The sequence below is a fragment of the Girardinichthys multiradiatus genome, chromosome 22, assembly GCF_021462225.1.
Source record: "Girardinichthys multiradiatus isolate DD_20200921_A chromosome 22, DD_fGirMul_XY1, whole genome shotgun sequence".
Taxonomy (NCBI): Eukaryota; Metazoa; Chordata; class Actinopteri; order Cyprinodontiformes; family Goodeidae; genus Girardinichthys; species Girardinichthys multiradiatus.
Window position 1 is genome coordinate 23381747 of NC_061814.1, and position 24983 is coordinate 23406729.

The 24983-nt window shown below is 42.3% G+C and overlaps 1 protein-coding gene across 5 annotated transcripts in view; it reads right to left on the reverse strand.

Annotated features, from left to right (window-relative positions):
* Window positions 1–1940: 1940 nt before the first annotated feature.
* Window positions 1941–24983, reverse strand: part of dlg5a (discs, large homolog 5a (Drosophila)) — a 63429-nt gene continuing 40386 nt past the window's right edge. For 4 of the 5 annotated variants that reach the window (XM_047351378.1, XM_047351377.1, XM_047351379.1 and 1 more), the window contains 12 exons: window positions 21511–21673; window positions 20761–20894; window positions 11260–11424; window positions 10994–11177; window positions 10208–10356; window positions 8299–8469; window positions 7205–7395; window positions 6981–7124; window positions 6755–6882; window positions 6462–6571; window positions 4091–4200; window positions 1941–3985 (listed from right to left, as the gene is read on the reverse strand). In XM_047351378.1, the coding sequence (XP_047207334.1) occupies window positions 3882–3985; window positions 4091–4200; window positions 6462–6571; window positions 6755–6882; window positions 6981–7124; window positions 7205–7395; window positions 8299–8469; window positions 10208–10356; window positions 10994–11177; window positions 11260–11424; window positions 20761–20894; window positions 21511–21673 (1753 nt within the window). In that variant the 3' untranslated portion in view covers window positions 1941–3881. The remainder of the gene's footprint in view (window positions 3986–4090; window positions 4201–6461; window positions 6572–6754; window positions 6883–6980; window positions 7125–7204; window positions 7396–8298; window positions 8470–10207; window positions 10357–10993; window positions 11178–11259; window positions 11425–20760; window positions 20895–21510; window positions 21674–24983) is intronic. The other variant, XM_047351380.1, reaches the window with a different exon arrangement.

Consider the following 24983-nt stretch of genomic DNA (forward strand, 5'->3'; position numbering starts at 1 on the left):
CAGTCCATTAAATCGAACGCCACGATCTCCTTGGCAACCACTCTGTTTTGTAGGTATGCGCGCATGCGCTCTCGTGTAGTGTATGTGAAATCTGGTCATAAGCGATGTTTTCGAGCTGTACTGTTGTCGTAATTCAGCAAAACATGAAACACAACTAGTTTCTCTCCCTTTGCTTTTAACTGGGGTATTTAGCAGCGAGCAGACAGACATTAAACGTAGCGGTGCTCGTTTTAAACGCTGGCTGTTCACAAAAACCTCGAGCTCCGAGGGGAGAGAAGCTAAGAGCATTGAGGCTACAGGATAGCAGAACAGTTCAGAAACTATTTGGAATGGAATTTGGAATATTGGGGAAATAACTATATTTATAAACAGATTAAGTCGTGTTTTAGACTGCCTATTGGTAGCGGATCTAGCAGATCTGATGTTCTTTGTGTGCTCGGGAATTGTTGCCGCCATAACTAGTTCTGGTACTGCGTACCGGTACAGGATCTTTTAGTGGTACGCAGTACCGGACCGTACCGGCTCACTGTCACGCCTGGATATAATACACATGAAGAAGAAAGTGTTCTGGTCATGTAAAGAAATTCAAGTTTTTGCCTTGAAAGCAAAATGCTAAGTGTAGTGGAAAATGAACAACATCATCCTGAACACACTATCCACATAGTAAAACATGGCGGTGGCAGCATCATGATGTGGGAATATTTTCCTCCAGCAGGGACAGCTAAGCTGGTCAAATTTGATTAGCGAAAGGATGGAGATACATACAAGATAATACTGGACAATGGTTTACCTTCCAGCAAGATAATCACCCTAAACACAAGGTCAGAATTACAATGGAATGACTGGTCTGGTAAAGATATACCCAAAAACTGTAATTACAGGAAAAGATTGTTCTACAAAGGTTTGACTCAGGGTGGCTTAACATAAATACATTCAACATTTTCAGATTATTTGTAAAACAAAACAAAAATCTCCCCCCAACTCATACAAATACTATTGCGTTTTTTTCTTTTTAGGTGCTAGTGGCATTTATTTTTCAAATTTTTTCAAAAGTGGATTGACACAAAATGGGGTGGAGAGAAAGGGATGACATGCAGTAAACAGTCATATAAACCCCAACAAAATAGTTTAGGTTTGTAATGTAAAAAACCTTTTGAAAGGTGATTGTTCTTCTGCAACCTATTTAAGATGCCAGACGTTTCTAGCTTGCTTTATAGAACATTTTGACGTTGCCACTAAATTTGACAGTAAATGATTCTTCCACATATATGCACGATTAGGTATAAACTGTGAGGCATTTAAAAGAAAGATTCTTTGTCAATGTGTAGCACCTTAACATCAAAGCAAATTCCTCGGTCATGTGAAACACTAATTGGGAATAATGTTTTTTTTTGATACTTTTATTTTTTGGCCTTCAAAAGTTTTTAACTGGATATTATGAATGATATAGAAGAGTACATCAAATCCCCTCACAGCTACTTATGTGACTAAAGTACAGTTAGCCTAAATACCGTACTTGAGAGATTATTTTTAAAAGCTTGTTGTGGATTTTTGGTGGAAAGATATAAAATGGCAACAATGTACATCTGACATCCATGGGGACAGAACTGATGTGCTGGTCTTTTTCCATATTTTATTTTGGAGAAAATGCCACATTCAGCTCTCTGAGATCCACACAGATTTTGTCACACTTGCTTATCTAATCTCTGCTATTGAGTGCATTTTATCAGCACTTTTTCCTATCGACATAGACTGGGCTTTTGTCCTTTAGCAATTCTGAGGACACAAAAATTTTCTTTTTGTCCCAAGCCTAAACATAACATTTTATATTTTGTGAGGAGACACAATAGCATGTTGAAAATACAGTACATTTTCTAAGACAGAAAGTTTTACAGGACTATTTTATTTTATTTAAAAAGAAAAATAGACTAGGATGCAGATTGAGTGTGTTGTGATACAGAAAATGAGTTTATTCTCATGTTAATCTCTCAACTTACAAATCATTTTTTTAATAAAAGAAAAGAGTTCAATCAGTACCTGGCATCTAGACTCTAAAGACCTTTTCCCTAAAACACACAACCATCTCATGTTGCATCTCGCTCTAAAGTTGGTTTACCCTAACTACTCAGAAAAATAATATTACAATTTGCTTATTTTCCTTTAGCCCAATAGTCACACTCATGGACAAATTTGCATTGAAAATGTGCAAGAACAGATCCCTTTTTTAATAACTCAAATAATCAGTGATCCGTCACAATCAAGAATTTAAAAAAGGCCATAATGAAATGTAAGGAACTGATGTGAAACATAAAAAAACATGAATTAGTTACAGTAGAAATTATAGTACCTATGTGTAGTACACTGGAAACCTTAGAGCAGTTACATGTTTAAGGTTCACAGATAAACGAGTGCAAAACGGAAATATAAGGTATTATATAAGGATAAAGGTGTTTCACTGGATTTTGGCACAACAAGATGCAGGATATAGCTTTAATGAAGGGTGTTCATGTTTTGAAGGGATTTATTATTTGCATCCTGAATAAAAAAACTGAACAAATAACAGTTAAAAGTCACTTACATTTAGAGATGTTTCAGGAGAACCCCTAAAAGGTATTACCCTGCAAACTATGCCTTATAGTGTCTTTAAATTGAATACGGTGATAAGTGACTGACAACCAACAACAAGGAATAACATAAAAACATGCTAAAAACCTGATGAGACATGACATGACTGCCAAACACTCGCAGGAGTATTACCAAGTGACAATACAATTAATATACAGTTAAATACGTTTTCTTCCCAGATTTGTCTGCATACTATAGATGTGGTATACTCTTTATTGTTAAATATGTGTTAAAGGAACAGAATGACCGTTACACAGTGGTTAGTCTTAACCTGGAGTGCATTCTGAGGAGTTAACCTGTTGGCCGCCGCGTCGACCTCACTTCAAAGCCTCACCAGTCTTACTCGCTCTAAACTGTGCTGGTCTCAAATCAGCCCCTTCATCATCTAGTCTACAACAGGTTAAGGTAGACTGTTAAAAAATCTAAAACTTGTCCTAATTAGGGTTAAATGACCCAGGGCTGGTTTCAGATTCATTTTCTTTTGTAAAGGCAATTCTGAAAGGCCTTCTAACTGTCCACAAACCCAGCTGCTATGGGAACAATGCATAGAGCGAAACATGAGACACTGGTGGCAGGCGGCTTCATCAATCCCACAGCTACATATGTTAAAGAGGTTAAATGCATTTGCACTTTTGAAGAAAAGTAATGATTGATCTTGATGCTGGTGTTCCACTTCCATAGCACTGCGTCTCTGCTACAAACCTTCATGCATCTCTGCAGAAACTGTCATTACAGCTTAGTCATAAAGCTGTGTTCTCACTTTTAAACCCTCACGTGCACTAAAAACCAAAAACGAAATTAAAATAAATTATAATTAGTTGTCAGTCATCATCAAATAGGTGCATATTTGTAGGGAAACCACAAATGTCAGAAGCAGCAGAACTTCATTAGTGTTGAGATTTATGGTCACAGGAGACTCATTCTAGCAAATATTGAACATCGATATTCAGAATTATCTTAGGACTGTAAACAGACGCGTACAGTGCAGCATAACAAACACACCCACAGAAATCCTCAAGGAAGACTGATTGAACCTTAACGTTAATACCCAATGCTATCAACCTGCTTCAGAGTTCATCAGAGATAAAGGAGACCGATTATAAAACATAACAAAGACAAAATAAAAATAAAAAATATCAATAATTTATACAACTAGCTCATTGTAGTGTACCTATTGGTAAAGTGTGAAAGAGTTAATTAGTGTTTGGGGAATGAAGAGCAGAGCCATGGCTCGCTGTAGTGTCGGCCAGTCTCCTCTAGGGGGAGCCAAGTGGAGTCCACAGGACTTTACTTTGTTCTTGATCAACTATAGTGGTGATCTGAGTGCAAATGTACGGGAGGTTGCCGCCTTGGACAATACCTGAAAAGAATAGAAGGAGTTGTCTAAAGTTGACAGATCATAGATCACATTACAAAAACTTTCATGTTACCTTTTAGTGTGCTGCTGTTTACTGACTATACGAACCTGTGAAGAATTTGCTGTATTCCTGCTCTATCTTCTGTGCGCTTTCAAATTGCTCCTTGGAATGTTTTTGAGATATCTTATCTCGCAGAAAAATGGGATCCTTCTGTTCCCTGTGAGGAAAAATATAAACAGAAGATAGTCATAATGAACTGTCCTATGCATCAACTTAGCATATTTTCATTACTTAAAATTAGGAATTTAAGCACTTAAACATTTCAATATTATTAGTTTTGTGCAGCATCTGACATAAAATGTACCACCTCTTCATTCATTATGGATAAAAAATGTTCACTTCAAAAACAGCTATAAAATTATTGTGGATTAATATTGTTTTGCATCTTTTGGTTAAATATTTTGAGCAACTTCAGTCAACTTCTATTTTATCAAATAGATTCAGGCCTGATCTATTTGATCAAATATAAAATAATAGCAAATATTAATCAGTTTTAACATTCTGACTCTTTAAATCCCTGTTTGGTTGCATGGTGTTAATTTATTTAAGAAAAACCCACAATAATTCAGTTATTTTCTATATACAGGTCCTTCTCAAAATATTAGCATATTGTGATAAAGTTCATTATTTTCCATAATGTAATGATGAAAATGTAACATTCATATATTTTAGATTCATTGCACACTAACTGCAATATTTCAGGTCTTTTATTGTCTTAATACGGATGATTTTGGCATACAGCTTATGAAAACCCAAAATTCCTATCTCACAAAATTAGCATATTATTAAAAGGGTCTCTAAACGAGCTATGAACCTAATCATCTGAATCAACAAGTTAACTCTAAACACCTGCAAAAGATTCCTGAGGTCTTTAAAACTCCCAGCCTGGTTCATCACTCAAAACCCCAATCATGGGTAAGACTGCCGACCTGACTGCTGTCCAGAAGGCCACTATTGACACCCTCAAGCAAGAGGGTAAGACACAGAAAGAAATTTCTGAACAAATAGGCTGTTCCCAGAGTGCTGCATCAAGGCACCTCAGTGGGAAGTCTGTGGGAAGGAAAAAGTGTGGCAGAAAACGCTGCACAACGAGAAGAGGTGACCGGACCCTGAGGAAGATTGTGGAGAAGGGCTGATTCCAGACCTTGGGGGACCTGCGGAAGCAGTGGACTGAGTCTGGAGTAGAAACATCCAGAGCCACCGTGCACAGGCGTGTGCAGGAAATGGGCCACAGGTGCCGCATTCCCCAGGTCAAGCCACTTTTGAACCAGAAACAGCGGCAGAAGCGCCTGACCTGGGCTACAGAGAAGCAGCACTGGACTGTTGCTCAGTGGTCCAAAGTACTTTTTTCAGATGAAAGCAAATTCTGCATGTCATTCGGAAATCAAGGTGCCAGAGTCTGAAGGAAGACTGGGGAGAAGGAAATGCCAAAATGCCAGAAGTCCAGTGTCAAGTACCCACAGTCAGTGATGGTCTGGGGTGCCGTGTCAGCTGCTGGTGTTGGTCCACTGTGTTTTATCAAGGGCAGGGTCAATGCAGCTAGCTATCAGGAGATTTTGGAGCACTTCATGCTTCCATCTGCTGAAAAGCTTTATGGAGATGAAGATTTCATTTTTCAGCACGACCTGGCACCTGCTCACAGTGCCAAAACCACTGGTAAATGGTTTACTGACCATGGTATCACTGTGCTCAATTGGCCTGCCAACTCTCCTGACCTGAACCCCATAGAGAATCTGTGGGATATTGTGAAGAGAACGTTGAGAGACTCAAGACCCAACACTCTGGATGAGCTAAAGGCCGCTATTGAAGCATCCTGGGCCTCCATAAGACCTCAGCAGTGCCACAGGCTGATTGCCTCCATGCCACGCCACATTGAAGCAGTCATTTCTGCAAAAGGATTCCCAACCAAGTATTGAGTACATAACTGTACATGATTATTTGAAGGTTGACGTTTTTTGTATTAAAAACACCTTTCTTTTATTGATCGGATGAAATATGCTAATTTTGTGAGATAGGAATTTTGGGTTTTCATGAGCTGTATGCCACAATCATCCGTATTAAGACAATAAAAGACCTGAAATAGTTCAGTTAGTGTGCAATGAATCTAAAATATATGAATGTTAAATTTTCATCATGATATTATGGAAAATAATTAACTTTATCACAATATGCTAATATTTTGAGAAGGACCTGTAATATGTACTTCCCAGGAGATTTTTTTTAAAACAAGCCTTGGATATGTAAAGTGTAAAGTGAATGTTTATCCTGCTCCTTTATTATATTAGCCACACACACACACACACACACACCCACACACACCCACACACACCCACACACACACACACACACACACACACACACAACGCAGACAGCGCATCCCCATTATCATCCTCTCCTAATCTCGGTCATGAAACTTACTTAATCTGCTTGGCGTTTTTGTAGCGGATGAAGACAACAATAGGATAGATGTGAACACTGTGGAGCCTTTCGATGGCGTGCGGGGCGATGTCAAGCAAACAATGACAGCCCTGGAATTTTACATAAAAAAAAGCAAACAAGTTGATGTTGCCAGCAAGAATTTGTATTCAACAGAATCCAAGATTGATAAGCAGTAATCCAGATGATTTACGAGTAAAAGCAGAGATTAAGGACAGATAGAAGCCACTCGGTTCCTGATAAAAGACAAAAAAAGTGAAGGAGGTGATGAATACCTTATCTGTTATTTCCTTTATAGAAGCAACGGTGGTGACATCGAAATGTCCACTCCTGCGCTTGTAATCGATAAAGAGGCAATCTTTGACGCCACGCTCGATGGCTTGCTGGGAGGCCTTCATCACCTCTGCAGGCGTGGCAAAACAAATAAAAAACAATTTATGAGTCTCCTCCTCCTGGTCAGAATCTTTAAAGTCCAAAGTGAAACATCTGAGGGGATCTCACCCAGCAGGCATCTGCAGAACTTCCCAGGAGATTCTTTAACCAGCATCTCCTTCACTGGGTCACTGAGAGGCCCCAGTACGAGTACCGGTCGGAGAGAGGTGCAATCCACCTTCTGGACCCGCTGGTATGCCAGGCTGACACAGTCTGGGGAAAAAAAAGAAAGGCACAGGTAAAGTATAATTCCTCCTGCTGTTCGTACCCATACTACAATCCCTTTTCCTCACCATCCAGGAAGGGGATGGAATCAGTGCTGATTGTGTCCAGAGCCACCATCTCTTTACTGTCTTTGGAGCTGCTGCGTTTGTGTTTCTGTTTTCTTCTGAAAAAGGATCGGCGGGCGGCTGCAGAGAGGGTCTTGCTGGAATCTTCCTTCATTTCTGTCACACTGTGTCTGCGATAAAACTCTTGGTCCATCCTATATCACACAGGCACACATACACACAAACACTTTCTGTAAAGGTCTCCAAACTAAAAAGCCTGTATACTGGGTGTGTGTATTTGCTAGAGATGCACCGAGAAATTTGCTGATGACCAAAATTGGATGATTTTTGCTTGATTTAATGACAGGTCAAAAACTAAAAATACAATAATTTTTCTGACCAGTAAATGCACCATACCAAGTGCATCCAGGTTGCACTTACAAGAACTCTTTTCAGAGCTGCAGTTGTTACTGAGGGAAGAAGCCTCGAAGGTAGCTATTATTTTAGTCTCAGTGCTTGTTTAAAATCAAAAAACGCCTCAAAGGAAGCAGAGAAGGAATAAGAAGCCTCTAGAAAAAATATTCTAGGGAAGAACATTGACTATTCATTCGGGCTGCTGAAACAAAGGCAGTCTTCATGCTAAACGTCTTGCTTTTGATGAGACCATCTCAGCTTATAGAACATGGCGAATTTGAAAATGTTGGCAGTCTTTTGCATATCTCAGAATAAGAAGCTCCACTAACTACAGGGATCAGGGTGCTTTCACGCCAGAGCTATTTGGTCTGCTTTAAAGGGACCACAATCTGTTTCCTCCGCTAGTCTGCTTTGTTTGTGCTGAAAACGTGGATCTCAGATCGCTTGGAGGTGACGTCTCATATGTTTTACAGACATATTTGATATGAAAACGTGTACATTCTTGCTCGCTGTTGTAGCTTGCTGTCTTGCATATGGCAAGATGTTTGAACCCTTAAATAACAGCTTAAATGTCAACTCCTTACTCATTTCTTTTAATTTTCAAAATTGAAATCATAATCTGCTAAAATCTGTTATGAGAAATCGGCTACAAACTTTCTAATCGGTGCATCTCTAGTGACTTGCACTCTGCTTTTTCCACCCACATGTATTTGCTGGGGATCTGTCCTCTCTGGATCTGCTGTGCGTTCTCATCTAGCTGCCAGGCCATCCAGGTCCCAAAGCTGCCCTTTGGTAACGACTCATCCACATAAAGGATGTCATCCTTCTTAAAACTGAGGTCTCCTTCAGCCTCCCCCACCCTGTCGTAAAGTGCTCTGTTGGGAGGCAGAGACAAAGATAGATAGGGAGTTATTAAGGGAAGGGCGGTATGAGGGCATGGAGAGGAGCGTGAAGCTGATAAAAATGGAAGAGGAGATGAGGTATGAGGAGAACACGATTAAGAATCTACAATGCAAGAAGTAGGGTGACGAAGCAACCACAGAGCAAGTTTACCTATCAACACCAAAGCCCTTGCTTGAAGTCTTGCTGGAGGCTCACAAGTTATTTCCAAGCGGCCTATCTGCGTCAGCCAGGCAAGCTGAGTGTATTTACTGCAGATGACATCAGAAACCTGCCTGCCTATATGACAAGTGACTGAGGCAGTTGTGGCAACACACCAAGAATAAAACCAAACTAATTCAGCCTCCTTTTCCTTTTGGGTGCAGTGTGATTTTAAGGATCAAAGAAAACAATAAGAACAAAAAGGGTTAGATGACCTTAAGTGATGGCAAATTAGAATCACTGCAGTAACACGATGGATCTGGGACATAATTGGCTATGTAGGAATGGGACAAACTGTCCAAAGGGCTTCTTAGTCTATATATAGCATGATAGAGAGCAACAAAGCTATTATGGAGAAATTGAGGTCCTTTTCTGTACTGTATTAGAGAAAACCCAGATAGTATAGGCTCATTTGCGATATGAAAATTAAATCTGAATACTAACAAAAGGGTTTTTTTTATTTCAGTAATTCAATTCAAAAAGTGAAATTGGTATAAAATTGATTATTTACACACAGTGATATATTTCAAGCATTTATTTCTGTTAATTCTGATTATGGCTTGCAGCTAATTAAAACCAGAAATTCAGTTCCTCATCAAATTAGAATACTATAAAAGAGCCAAGATTTTTAATACAGAACTGTTAGTCATGTTGTGGCCCTTACAATCACGGGAAAGACGGCTGTCTTGACAGTTGTCCAGCAAACAGTACCATCTACAAGAAGTGCTGTTCCCAAGCATATTATAGAAAGTTGAGAGGAAGGAAAAAAGTGTATGGTCATAGTCATCCCAGAGGGTTGCTGGTCAATCAAGGAGCGCTCCTCCTCCAGACTCAGAGACCTTGATTTTTCATAACCCAAAATTTACTTTTATCTGAAAAAGAGGACTTTGGATCACTAAGTAACAGTGCGGTTAACCCGTTTAGGCACTTCTATGGTTTTCTCTGGTTCAGACCAAACTTTTCCTTCCACTCACCTTCCAGGAAACAGCACTCCTTGTAGAGGGTGCCAATAACTGTCTGCTAGACAGAGGTAAAGTAAACGGTCTTCTTTCTGATTTTCAGTAACATTACATTTCTGTTTTAATACTTTTTAAAGTAACATTCAAATTTTCTGAGAAACAATTACTGGTTTTCAATTACCTAAAACATCAAAATGAAAAATAAATGCTTAAAATAAATCACTCTGCGGGTGCAGCGCATGGCGTGGCGGTGGAGCGTGCAACCCATGTGCGGAGGCTTTGGTCCTCGAAGAAGCCGTCCCAGGTTCAACTCCCAACCCCAGAGACCTGTGCTCCATTGTCTTATCCCTCTCTACACCCCACTTGTTGTCTGTCTACTTTGAAAAAAATAAAAATAAAGACCACTAGTGCCACAAAAAATTTAGAATTTCAAATATATCACTGTGTAATGAATATATATCGTATATAGATTTTTAAAAATGAACTACTAAAAAAAATGACTTGAGGATATTCTAATATATTGAGGTGCTTCCTTATTCATGGAAATACACACCTAATATAAAAGCCGTCTCCTGGTGAGTCTTTGATCGTGTTGAAATCATCGGGCCGATGCTGCACCTTTAATGTAACCGTCTCGGCTGGTTTCAGCATCTCAACGTACACCTCTTCAGCTGTCTTATTCTTCATGTTCACCAAGTTATACTGAAACATAGAGAGGAAATAAGGAAACAAAGTTACAACAAGAACACAGACGAGAAAGAATCTTGCATCATAAAAATATATGACTCAAAGGAAGAACTGATGACTGTAAAAATATTTTTTCCCCTGACTGTGAAGGCTCTACTAATATACAGCTACATTTCCTCCAAACTTTCAGCACCATTAAAGTGTCGCAGTATTGATTTGTGCCACATAGGAAGAAAAACAAATAAGGAGATTGAATGACAGACCTGCATGGCAATTTACACAGCAGACTCTCTGTGGCAGAGAGCTTAAGTAGGAGCATGCCAAGAAATGTCTATCAAGAATTTATGGCGTTCTAGAGAGATTACCAATGTGGAAGGAGACTGAGCAGATCAATGAAATTTAATGACATGAAGTAAAATGCCAGCACCCTCTGGCAGGGTCGAAGTTTAAAGGAACAGAGGAACACACTGCTTATTAGGGCTGAAAACCTACAGCCCCCTTCATAAATAGCAATCCCACCACATTTCTTTACTTCTAAAGAAAAACCAAATCAAAATCTCCATTTGTCTCCTGAAGGAGCAACTCTTTGACAACAGCATGAAAAAACCGTGTATTGTGTTGCAAAATTATTTTATGATACATATGTTTATACCTCCAGGATGAGATCCCCAGGAAGAAGCCCATTAGGGCCTCTTGCAGGACTGTCCTCATCCAAACTCTCAATGTAGACGCCCCGCAGGTTCCCCCCACAGAGAGTGACTCCCACCTCTACCCCAGGCCTGTGGACCGTCACAAGTCGGGGCTCACCAACCTTCCTGTTGCTCTCAAATGGCACTCTGGAGGATAAGAGACCGTTTCAAATGATAAGGTTTTTATTTAGGGAGATAATTTTTTAACTCAACTTTTGTACATATTTACCTAACAAAGCTGTTAGGGCTGGTGGTAGGAGTGGTCTGCTTGGATGAGGGAGTGAGTGTGCCCTCGTCCTGCTCGCTGAGCGTATCAATAGCAGAGTGACTGTCCGGAGTCGCAGTCCCACTTCCCTGTGGAGTTGACTGAGTGCTGGCGGGATCAAGACGGGAGCTGCAGAAAAACAAAATAAAGAGGTTTCAGCTGAATGGAGTAGAATAACTTTTCAATTGGCCCTCAGTGGGGACAAATGAGTTCTCAGTGGGCAGTGTACCAGCAGTAAAAAGCACAAATAGCCCGAAAAATGTTGTAAAAATATATACATGCGGAAATAAATAGAAACATATATCCTAAATTATAAAATATAAGTAAACTATGCCCCTGCTTGAACCACCACCTTAACGTGGTGGAGGGGTTTGGGTGCTCAAATGATCCTAGAGGCTATGTTGTCTGGGGCCTAAATACCCCTGGTAGGGTCTCCCATGGCAAACAGGTTCTAGGTGACAGGTCAGACAAAGAGCAGTTCAAGAATCCTTCATGAGGACTAAAATATCGAGGCACGTGACGTCGGCCGGTACGGCGGAGCCGGGGTCCCACCCTGGAGCCAGGCCTGGGGTCGGGACTCGTCGGAGAGCGCCTGCCTGGTGGCTGTTGCTCCTCACGGGACCCGGCCGGGCCAAGCCCGAACGAGAGACGCGAGGCCATCCCCCAGTGGGCCCACCACCTACAGGGGGAACCGTGAGGGACCGGTGCAAAGAGGATTGGGTGGCGGACGAAGGTGGAGACCTCAGCGGCCCAATCCCCGGATGCTTAGGCTGGCTCTCGGGACGTGGAATGTCACCTCGCTGGGGGGGAAGGAGCCTGAGCTTGTGCGGGAGGTCGAGAGATATCAACTAGAAATAGTCGGGCTCGCCTCCACACACAGCGTGGGCTCTGGAACCCATCTCGAGAGGGGTTGGACTCTCTTCTACGCTGGAGTGGCCCACGGGGAGAGGCGGCGGGCTGGGGTGGGTTTGCTTGTCGCCCCCCAACTCAGCCGTCCAGTGTTTGGTTACCCCAGTGAATGAGAGGGTCGCATCCCTGCGCCTTCGGGTTGGGGACAGGTCTACGAGTATCGTTTCGGCCTACCGGCCGAGCGGTAGTGCAGAGTACCCGGCCTTCTTGGTGTCCCTGTCGGGGGTGCTGGATAGCGCCCCCCCCAGGGACTCCATTACTCAGCTGGGGGACTTCAACGCCCACGTGGGAAGCGACAGTGACACCTGGAGAGGTGTGATCGGGAGGAATGGCCTCCCCGATCTGAATCCGAGTAGTGTTTTGTTATTGGACTTCTGTGCTAGTCACGGATTGTCCATAACGAACACCATGTTCAAACATAAGGGTGTCCATCAGTGCACTTGGCACCAGGACAACCTAGGCAGGAGGTCTATGATCGACTTTGTTGTCGTATCATCAGACCTTCGGCCGCATGTTTTGGACACTCGGGTGAAGAGAGAGGCTGAGCTGTCCACTGATCACCACCTGGTGGTGAGTTGGATCCGCTGAAGGAGGAGAAAGCTGGACAGACTTGGCAGGCCCAAGCGCATAGTGAGGGTCTGCTAGGAACGCCTGGAGGAGCCCTCGGCCAGGGATGTATTCAACTCCCACCTCCGGGAGAGCTTTGACCAGATTCCGGGGGATGTTGGAGACATAGAGTCCGAGTGGACCATGTTCTCCGCATCTATTGTCGATGCTGCTGCCCGTAGCTGCGGCCGTAAGGTCTGCGGTGCCTGTCGCAGCGGCAATCCCAGAACCCGGTGGTGGACACCGGCAGTAAGGGATGCTATCAAGCTGAAGAAGGAGTCCTATCGGCTGTGGTTGGCTTGTGGGACTCCTGAGGCGGCTGACGGGTATCGTGAGGCCAAGCGTGCTGCGGCCCGGGCTGTGGCAGAGGCAAAAACTCGGGCCTGGGAGGAGTTCGGTGAGGCCATGGAGAAGGACTACCAGTTGGCCTCGAAGCGATTCTGGCAAACCGTCCGGTAGAGGCTGACATTTTTTCGGGAATCCCACAGGATGGGAGACAGGATCAGTAAAGATCACGTGATTGGGACGGTACAGGATAAAAAATGAACGGGAGCAGACGGGAGCGGGAGCTAACCAATAGGAGGGAAAATAAACTAGGATCAATTGTCTTTGGAAATGTAAAACTGAAACTTTGTTATAAACTTTAAGAAAAAAAAAACTTGGCTCGACGCCGCCATTGTGTAGTTTTTTTCCAAGAAGCCTATACTATAATGCGAGTTAATCGAACTACACAACCCACAAGCCAACAGTGCTTCTGATCGATGTTTTCCACCTGCGTTCAGAATGGAGAGAGCAAACGCAGGTGGAGAACTGGACGTGGTAAAATTGGATTTGCAACGTAAAGTCAGAAGTAAGGACTTATCTATTAAACTCATAGAGCTGACAGGAAAGTCGCAAATATTACCGAACTTCAGGAGAGTTGAATGTAGCGATGTTAACACGCAGTCTGCTGCTTGTAAAACGTGTTTAGTTGTAATCAAGTACATCAGTGATTAAGGGACACTTGTAAGGCAGATTCTGGATTAAATCAGCCCTGCATCTCTTCATTCATCAAACCAAAAGTACCATCACGTGTCAAGTCTCATCTGACCAACAAAATTGCTCGCATATGCAGTAAAGATTTAAGGGCCTTTGCCACAGTAGAAGGTAAAGGTACGGAGCCCGGGAGAAGACATGGGGGAATTTTTTTTTCTTTCGCGTCCCCACGCAATACTTTTGCGTTCGCTCGCAAAAGTTGTTAATCACCTTGAGAAAGATGTGCATTTTTGAACAGCAGCACAGATGACAAACTGCTCACAAAACAAACAACACTGATATGGCATTGGTATGGTTTATTTGTCATATATAGTTAACATGCAGTCAACAATGCGATGAAATGCTTAGGATAAGAAGAACCGTTCAACTCCCTATAAAAACAAAAGCACTAATGGTGTGTAAAAAAAAGTAAACATCATGCAGCAGTAATAAGCAAATAAAGTGTCACAGATGTGGTTTCATGCAGTATTATTGTCGAGAGTTCAGTAGTTTGACAGCTTGTGGATAATAACTGTCTTTTAGTCTGATTGAAGATAATTTTATTTAAGGCCAATTTCAAAATAAAACTCAATAAATCTCAAAAACGGGTCTCCCACAAAGTATTGCGAGATAACGCAAAAAGTATTGCGAGATAACGCAAAAAGTATTGCGTGGGAACGCAAAAGTTTTGCGAGCGAACGCAAAAGAAAAAAAATTCCCCCATGTCTCCTCGCGGACCTCGTTGAAAGGCTTCATCAAGGGAAGATATTAAATAAATACGTTGTGAAATAGAAAAAAATTGATTGTACCATTAAATGTACATTTTATTTTAATACATCATTAAACATTAAGTGTACCACTAATTACGTCATGTCGTCTTTAAAATTATACTTAATTATTCAGTGGCACATTTAATTGCATAATATTCCATTTCATTATATAATGGTACATTTATTGTTTCTAATGATGTATTAAATAAATAAATGGTACCTTTAATTTAATGGCACATTTAATGTTACATTTCTTTCATGTTACATTTACTTCACTTATGGGACATTCACAACATTTATTTATTTAATGATGATTTTATTGTATTAAATTTGTCCAGTTTGACCCTCCATTCTTGATGCCTGTATAGGAGGTCATGTCAGAATTTGAATCAGGTGTTCTGGAGCAGACACACATCTAAAACTTTCAGGGAAGGGGTCCCTGAGGACCAGGGCTGTGAACCATTGAGAACAGGGACGTGCACAGATAGACACTGGCTGGTGCTAGAGCATCTGCCCTTTTATCCTATGGACAAAAAAGTGCCCTCCTGAAAATTTTTTTTTTTTTTTTTTTAACAGTGTATAATGTGCAGCCCAAGGTAACATTCTGAATTTAAAGGCCTATACCAGTGCCCCGCGTTTTTAAATTTTGAGCGACAACTACCACCCCGCCTCACCAACACACATACGTGTCCCGCCTCGTGTGTCTCTTAGCGGAGACGGGCTGCGAGCAGAGCAGAGAGCTGGACCTGCGCTGGTCCAGCTTACCTCTTCTCTCCTCCCCTCCGCCGTCAGATTGAGCCCAGACCTGCCGACAGGCCGGCTAACTATCCAGGAAACAAACAAAACGAATATCCTTGCTTCCTAAACTTCAGATGAAAAAGTTAAAACATCATCTGCCACCATTTTATCGAAACAGAACAGGCCAATCAATGGCATACCTTTACCCGCCATGTCTTCTATGGCCGCCACCAGGCGCCAGGAGAATGTCTACGACTTAACTCTTAAATTAGAAGAAATAAATAAATTCAAATCTATCTCATAGATGTACGTATTACATTTGCTATAATGGACCCTGCTGACTTCTGTTTGACTCATGTTTTTTTAAATTGCAAATACGGCCAAATGAGCTGGTTACCATTACTATTCATACACTAGGCTACTAAAAATACCTTTAATAGAGTTCAGTAAATGTGGGGCATGTAGGCTAAGTTATTTTCTACTTCTGTGTGTGTAAAAACTATGATATAATCAGAGTATTTTAATTTTTAAATAGCAGACATCAGTTCTCAGGACTTGTAATCTCCTTAATTTTTATTCTCTAAGAATAATTTCTGTCATATATCACACTGGCTACATACAGAAGTATAGATGATTCTTCTTATGATCATCCTCAGTCTTCATTTTGACTATAAAGATTTTATAACTCATTTTCTGGGTATAGTTGTTTTGCACTGTAGAATGGTCACTGGTTACTCACATTTCTGAAGATAACTCATTTAGTGTGACCTGCCTGGTAAATTTGGCAGTGTAACCTGCTTTGCTACAACATAAGGTTATTTGGTGCAGAAGACATTTTGTGATAAAAGTACAGTTCTCTTGCTAGGTGCATTTCTCTTTCGTTTCAGCAACTTGAAACATAAAAGTAATGTCATTGTTCAAAGGAAACAATCACTTAATAAATGAGTAAAATACAACTATGTACATTTTGTTTATTCAGCTAAGATAGGCGTGGTCTGTTTCCTTGTTCGATATTTTTTTATTTCTTCATTATTATTCTTTTTACTTTAACTGGCCTTTACTACAGCTAAAAACAGGGACCTAACTGGTCCTTCAAAAAAAGAATTTCCCAAAAGACTAAATGAAGAAAAAGAAAATGGGAGTGGCACAGGAGTGGAAGTCGTTCTAAATGGGAGCGGGATGGGAGTGGGAGTCAATTTACCAGGAGTGGGACGGGACAGGATTTTTTTTGTTATGCTGGCCTGGGATTGGGATGGGACAAGACATTATTCTGTGGGAGCGGGATGGGACAGGAGAGAAAATCCACTCCCGTGTCACCCTGTACCGTCCGGCGCCTCAGGAGGGGGAAGCAGTGCTTTGCCAACACTGTTTATAGTGGGGGTGGGAGGATGCTGACCTTGACTGAGGACGTTATCGGGCGGTGGAAGGAGTACTTCGAGGATCTCCTCAATCCTGCCATCACGCATTCCCTGGTGGAAACAGAGGCTGGGGACTCGTGGTTGGACTCTTTCATCACCCAGGCTGAAGTCACCGAGGTAGTTAAAAAGCTCCGCGGTGACAAGGCTTCGGGGGTGGATGAGATCAGCCCTGAGTACCTCAAATCTCTGGATGTTGTGGGGCTGTCATGGTTGACACGCCTCTTCAACATTGCGTGGCGGTCGGGGACAGTGCATCTGGACTGGCAGACTGGGGTGGTGGTCCCCCTACATAAGAAGGGTGATCGGAGGGTGTGTTCCAACTACAGGGGGATCACATTCCTCAGTCTCCCTGGTAAGTCCTACACCAGGGTATTGGAGAGGAGAGTCCGGCCGATAGTCGAACCTCGGCTTCAGGAGGATCAGTGTGGTTTTCGTCCCGGCCGTGGAACACTGAACCAGCTCTATACCCTCTACAGGGTACTCAAGGGTTCATGGGAGTTTGCCCAACCGGTCCACATGTGTCTTGTGGACCTGGAGAAAGCATTCGACTGTGTCCCTCGTGATGCCCTGTGGGGGGTGCTCCAGGAGTATAGAATCGGGGGCCCTTTATTAGGGGCCATCCGGTCCCTGTACGAGCGGAGCAGGAGTTTGGTCCGCATTGCCGGCACTAAGTAGGACCTGTTCCCGGTACATGTTGGACTCCGGCAGGGCTGCCCTTTGTCACCGGTCCTGTTCATAACTTTTATGGACAGGATTTCTAGACGCAGCCAAGGGCTGGAGGGGGTCGGGTTTGGGGACCAGTGGATTTCGTCTCTTCTTTTTGCGGATGACGGGGTCCTGCATGCGCTGTGGCGGTTCGCAGCCGAGTGTGAAGCGGCTGGGATGAAGATCAGCTCCTCCAAGTCCGAGGCCATGGTTCTCGACTGGAAAACGGTGGCTTGTCCTCTTCAGGTTGGAGGGGAGTTCCTGCCTCAAGTGGAGGAGTTCAAGTATCTTGGGGTCTTGTTCACAAGTGAGGGAAGAATGGAGCGGGAGATCGACAAACGGATTGGTGCGGCTGCCGCAGTGATGGGGGCGCTGTACCGGTCCGTTGTGGTGAAGAGAGAGCTGAGCCGAAAAGCAAAGCTCTCAATTTACCGGTCGGTCTACGTTCCTACCTTCACCTATGGCAATGAACTTTCGGTCATTACCGAAAGAACGAGATCCCGGATACAAGCGGCTGAAATTAGCTTCCTCTGTAGGGTGGCTGGGCACTCCCTTAGAGATAGGGTGAGGAGCTCTGCCATCCGGGAGGAGCTCGGAGTAGAGCCGCTGCTCCTCCACATCGAGAGGAGCTGGTTCAGGAGGCTTGGGCATCTCGGTTCCGGATAAGCGGAAGACGACGAGAGAGAGAAGTAAACTATGTCTGTTTTTTTTTAATGTGTATTTATATTTGTACGTATTAGAGCATAGATAGATATGTTGCATGTAAAGAATAGAGGAACACACAAATGTTACTGTAGAAAATGTAAACAGGTTTATCCAGTAAGTGTGGTCACATAAAGAAATATTGCACCAAGTGTACAGACATAAATATAGATAACCTGGAATTTACATGTTTAAGCTAAGTCACATTGTTTCGTGTTATCTGAGCATCTCGAAGAGAAACTACTCATCTGCTTTTTAAAAGTAAAACATAAGAACATTTAATTAGAAGACATAATAATTTGATTTAAAATACAGGGGGGAAAAAAAGCAGGAATACTTCATAAGAAAGTTGTTTTGAAATTCCGAAGGCAAGTCTTTCAGTACTACAAACTTATCTACAGGTCCTTCTCAAAATATTAGCATATTGTGATAAAGTTCATTATTTTCCATAATGTCATGATGAAAATTTGACATTCATATATTTTAGATTCATTGCACACTAACTGAAATATTTCAGGTCTTTTATTGTCTTAATTCGGATGATTGTGGCATACAGCTCATGAAAACCCAGAATTCCTATCTCACAAAATTAGCATATTTCATCCGACCAATAAAAGAAAAGTGTTTTTAATACAAAAAACGTCAACCTTCAAATAATCATGTACAGTTATGCACTCAATACTTGGTCGGGAATCCTCTTGCAGAAATGACTGATTCAATGCGGCGTGGCATGGAGGCAATCAGCCTGTGGCACTGCTGAGGTCTTATGGAGGCCCAGGATGCTTCGATAGCGGCCTTTAGCTCATCCAGAGTGTTGGGTCTTGAGTCTCTCAACGTTCTCTTCACAATATCCCACAGATTCTCTATGGGGTTCAGGTCAGGAGAGTTGGCAGGCCAATTGAGCACAGTGATACCATGGTCAGTAAACCATTTACCAGTGGTTTTGGCACTGTGAGAAGGTGCCAGGTCGTGCTGAAAAATGAAATCTTCATCTCCATAAAACTTTTCAGCAGATGGAAGCATGAAGTGCTCCAAAATCTCCTGATAGCTAGCTGCATTGACCCTGCCCTTGATAAAACACAGTGGACCAACACCAGCAGCTGACACGGCACCCCAGACCATCACTGACTGTGGGTACTTGACACTGGACTTCTGGCATTTTGGCATTTCCTTCTCCCCAGTCTTCCTCCAGACTCTGGCACCTTGATTTCCGAATGACATGCAGAATTTGCTTTCATCCGAAAAAAGTACTTTGGACCACTGAGCAACAGTCCAGTGCTGCTTCTCTGTAGCCCAGGTCTGGGGAATGCGGAACCTGTAGCCCATTTCCTGCACACGCCTGTGCACGGTGGCTCTGGATGTTTCTACTTCAGACTCAGTCCACTGCTTCCGCAGGTCCCCCAAGGTCTGGAATCGGCCCTTCTCCACAATCTTCCTCAGGGTCTGGTCACCTCTTCTCGTTGTGCAGCGTTTTCTGCCACACTTTTTCCTTCCAACAGACTTCCCACTGAGGTGCCTTGATACAGCACTCTGGGAACAGCCTATTCGTTCAGAAATTTCTTTCTGTGTCTTACCCTTTTGTTTGAGGGTGTCAATAGTGGCCTTCTGGACAGCAGTCAGGTCGGCAGTCTTACCCATGATTGGGGTTTTGAATGATGAACCAGGCTGGGAGTTTTAAAGGCCTCAGGAATTTTTTGCAGGTGTTTAGAGTTAACTCGTTGATTCAGATGATTAGGTTCATAGCTCATTTAGAGACCCTTTTAATGATATGCTAATTTTGTGAGATAGGAATTTTGGGTTTTCATGAGCTGTATGCCAAAATCATCCGTATTAAGACAATAAAAGACCTGAAATATTTCAGTTAGTGTGCAATGAATCTAAAATATATGAATGTTAAATTTTCATCATGACATTATGGAAAATAATGAACTTTATCACAATATGCTAATATTTTGAGAAGGACCTGTACTGTTAGCAAGCGATACAAATTACTAAACATCCAACTGTTAGTGAGAACCATAACAGCTGGCAGAGCTCATCAGTTTCCTTGTTTAACTCATATTTAAGCATTCATGGCACCTCAGTGATTGTTTTCAGAGTGTGGGAGGGCTGTTCAAATCGTTTCAATTTGCAGAAAAGATGAAGTATTGAAATTTAGATAATAGTTAGAAAATCCGGCAAATAAGAGGCGCCGATGTGGCAAAACTCATCTGGACCCCGTTCTATGCAAACTAATTCCCAAAAGGCTTCAACTAGGCCAGCCATTTAGTTGTATTATTAGAGGGGAAACTGCAAACAGGACTGCAGCTGAATTACACTGTTGCATACCAAATAACAGCTCAACAAGTCTGACTGTGGAAGGATTCAGCCGGTTTTCAATGCAAAATAGTCTGTGAACACCTTCAGCCATCTACTAAAAAGGTTCCTCTGTTGCTTTTAGGGAATTTTAGCATTACTAAACATAATAAAATGTTTTTATTTATGTGTTTAAATGCATTATTATGGAAGCATTAAAGGAAAGTATAGCACCTGGATTTCCGAGTAAGAGCTCAAACTGGTAGATTTTAAGTAAAGAAAATCAAATCAAATCAAATCAGTGTTACCTGGAGCGAGAGTGGTTGCCCAGCTGGTACATGTGTGGGTTGTACTGGGCCATGATGGTGATGGTGTCACACTGCTGTCCGATGATGAGACGAGCTTGCTGCTCTGTAGCGTTCCGCAAGTTAATACCGTTGTACTGATAAAGAGGGAAACATAGAATTAAAGGGAAAATGATGTAGCTAAAAGGACAGTGAGACTGAAAACAGTGCATGTCCACTCTGTAAAGAGCTTTAAATGATTACAACTGGTTGGGGGAGAAGTCGCTTGTGATAACTGACAGGGGATTGGATTTCCACCAATATTCTCGCTCTTCAAATTTATGGCTATGTCAAAAGTTATGTCAAGAGTTCAGCTGTAAAAACACGACTCTGCTTAAAAAAAATAAAATAAAATAAAAATTGTAGATTGGAACCACCAAGGTGAGTCAGTTCACTTTGTTATGCAATAAAAATAGGATTTCACAAATTCTAATTAGACATAAATATTTAGGCCCTAAACTAAGAATTTAAAATCAGCTTTCAAGTTAAAAAATCCTGAAAATGTGACAAATATAGCCAAACCAGGGTTAGGCTAGTTAGTGAAGCCACACACAATAAATGTATAATTGGTAGCACAATAACAGATCTTATAATAAATAAAGTATACATTAGCATATAAAAAGTACAACTTTGCCTTCTTTCATATATCTGAGAAAACATTTTATTTTTATAGCCTTGGGATATGATCTGTGACATTCAGTAGGTTGTTCAAACCTCCAGTAATTGGTCTCCATACTCCAGCCCTGCCTGGTGGGCGATGCTGCCTCCGGTAACCTTTGAGACAAAGATTCCTCCGTTCTCCCCGCTGACAATAGAGATGCCCAGAGGCTCTGCACCTTTGTGCACGATAACGTTCCGTGGTTCCTCCAAGTATGGCCTGATGGAAAAGAGGGATCAGCATTAGCATGAATCACAGAAACACAGCTCGAGGATTCCAAACAAAAGCAGAGAAGGTAAAATGATGGGGCCTCATCAAAGCTGGATTGAATTATTTACTTGCAGCTCTGGGGAGTTACTTTACAGGCTTTAACTGAAATTATGCAAATCAAAGAATATACGCAGAAAGCTTATGTTGAGTTTTGAATGTATGAACCAAGGTTAAATAAGAGCCCCTTAAGTCTGTGCTGGTTTATTTCTCAAGAGCATTGATATTCAATCCCTAGGTCCTCAGGACCCAGTGTCCTGCATTAATTTGGTTCACCCTTGCTGCTACACAGCTGATTCAAATCATCTAACCATCTACTCAGACTCTACGTTCAGCATGTTAAGAACCTTGTTAAGACTGCATGACATCAAAAAAAAAGTCGGATGGCCTTTTTTGTAAGATGAAAAAGGGTCTTTCAGCAGTTTTTTTCTTTGCTAATGAAACACAATGTTCTGAAATAAGGTCTCCCTTTGTTTTTTGTTAAATGACTACTTTTAAGCTTGAGTACTCAGCCAGAGTATGAACACTCAAGCTCATTAAGGCGTTCATTGGAAAAGGAAAGTAAATCTTGTGGCTTCAAAACAAGTCCAGGTTATCACCATGTCCACCATTGAATGAGGTGTTTCAGCAGTTTAACGATGAAACATATGGCCAAATCTACAAAGAACTAGTTCACCAGACACCAAACTTCCTTACTTGACCATCTCAGTCCACAGATGTAAATCTTACAGAAAATCTGTGGAAGGACTTGAAGAAAAGGCACATAGGTGAGAATCTAATACTCCAAAGAGGAAAAGTGTAAAATCTCTCTTTTGCTTCCAACTTGTGATATGTTTTAGAAGCAGAGTATTTGCTGTGCTATAAGCAAAGGAGGGTTGTACAAAGCATAAACAATTGGGAGCTCAATGATTGTGCCACCAGTAATTTAGTTCAAGGCGATTATTCTTAATGTGTGAAACTTCATTTGTTAAAAAGCGATTTAAAGAAAAAAACTGTGAAAAGTCAAAACAATGCAGGGCAGTGGGTCTTGCAGACTGCTACTGAAAATGAAAGTTACAACTAAAACTACAGTTCTAAGAATCCCAGATGACTGCCAGAGGTTTAAGCACTGAATGATCATTATTTCGCACACACAGTTCAAGTACTTTTTGTCAACAAGGTAATGTGGGATGTGACACCAGTGGCTCAGTCCCTTAATTTTTTTGCGAAAGCATGACGATTTTAAGGGGCCAAGTGCTCTGGCGGTCACCTGGGATATATAGAACCGTAGTTACAGTCGTAACTTTCGTTCTATCTTGTCCCTACTGACCGCCAGATGCTGTGGCCTTAGGCACTGGATGATGATGACCAACAGAGTCCAGAGGAATTGCAAAAGAAAAGTCGTCCCCACTTTATTGAGAAGAAGGTGAGCGCTGTAACATGATCCCCTTCAATGGATGAGAAGTGGCCAGAATCACTCTGTAGAATCTTGCAAAAGTATAAGTGGATGTCCAGGAGGCCACTGCAAATATAGTATCAAGAGAGACTCGATCATTGCAGTCAATGTGGTACTAAGGCTTCTGGTAAAATGACACTGCACCCCTGCAGGTGGTTGGCAGGGCCTGTATTAGACGGGGGGGTTTGAGCTCCAGCAGAGTCTGTGCAGCAGAGAAAACTAGTTCCTCACTGGCTAGAAAGGAGCCACTAAGAGGAGCCGATGTCCTTCCTGAAGGACTCTCAGGAGTGTTGGGCCTATCAGGTGAAGTGGTGGAAAGGTGTAAAGCAGGGCCAGTCGTGGGCTAGTGCATCCCGACCCAGGAGACTGGCATTGTCTGCTAGAAAGAACCACTTGGGAGGCAAACAGGCCCACTGTCGCTTTGCCATACATCTCTCAAATGTTCTCCACCACCTCTGAATGAAGTCTCCACTGCCCAGGAGGTGGACTTCCCTGTGAAAAGATAATCTACTGGCCCATCCTGCACCCCTAGAATGTGAGCTGCTCTCGGGATAGCAAAGTGGGGGGCTGCCCAAATCAAGAGCTCTTGGGTCAGCTGGAATAATGTTGATGACCTGGTCCCTCCCAGGTGGTTGATGTAAAACAGACCCTGGGAGGGATACCTATAACGCCTTGTGTCTGTGTGCGGCTTGCATTGGGTCCAGTCTAAGAGTGTTGAGCCACATTTGTAAGGGACGAAGAGACAACAATCCTAGAGGAACCACTGCGCAGGCAGTGGTGAGCTTGCCCAATAGGCTGAGGTACGCAAGCAGAGAGAGTGCTCTGCTGGGCAGGAACGTGAATAGCATCTGTAAAATCCCACTGACAATGGGCAATGGGCAAGCAGTCATGATATGGTGTTCAAGCGGCTTCCTGTGACGGAACCAGGTTGCACTTTTTGTCAATTGACGCAAAGATCCAATAGGTCTATGTGATTGATGACTTTCAGTGTTGGGAGTAGCCTGATTGCTCGTGGCAAGCAAGAGTAATGTAAAGTAGAACAAAAGTGCTCAAAGGCTCTTACCACTTGCACTCAGTAAATCTCTGGGGTCACATGTGGCCTTGATGACGTAAAGTACTCAACCTATGCGTGCGCAACAATGGTCATTCAATGCTTAAAAAGCTGCCTCTGGCGGTCAGTATGCATGAAATAGAAACATAGTTCTGGAGTTACTTTAAACCTGGCTTACAGAAGAAAATGGAAAGGTTTAGATCACACTACATAATGCAATGTGAACATTAAAGTATAGGAGAATAGGGAAACACCCTCATTTAGAGGAGACTTGTATAACTTTTATGTCTTCATATGATGGGCTTGAACATGCCTTCCAAATTAATAAAACACAGACAAGAGGAAACTGACGGCAGCCGGAGTGTGGGGTAAACAAGAGTGTTGGTGAATGGACAGGAAATGACCCAGAAGCTGTATGTTGAATAATACATTGCATAACATACATACTGCAGACTGGAGGGTGATCAGACCTGAGGCAAAGATGCACACATGCATACAGCATTATCTTTACATGCACTGAGATTCAAGTGGGTCTTTGGACATGGACAGGGTAATGTGCAGGCACAACAATAACACAGAACCTTTGAAATTCACCAAGTGTGGCTAATCTGAGCTTGTGCGTTTTCCTAAGGCACAAATAATACTGTTGCATGCAAAGAAACAAATCTCCAAATTAAACTGCTCTCCCAGGGGCTGAAAAAAAAGAAAAAAGAAAAACACAAAAAGCACTTTTTGCATTCCTCAAAGTGCACATAAACTGCAAAAGAGTGTTCTGC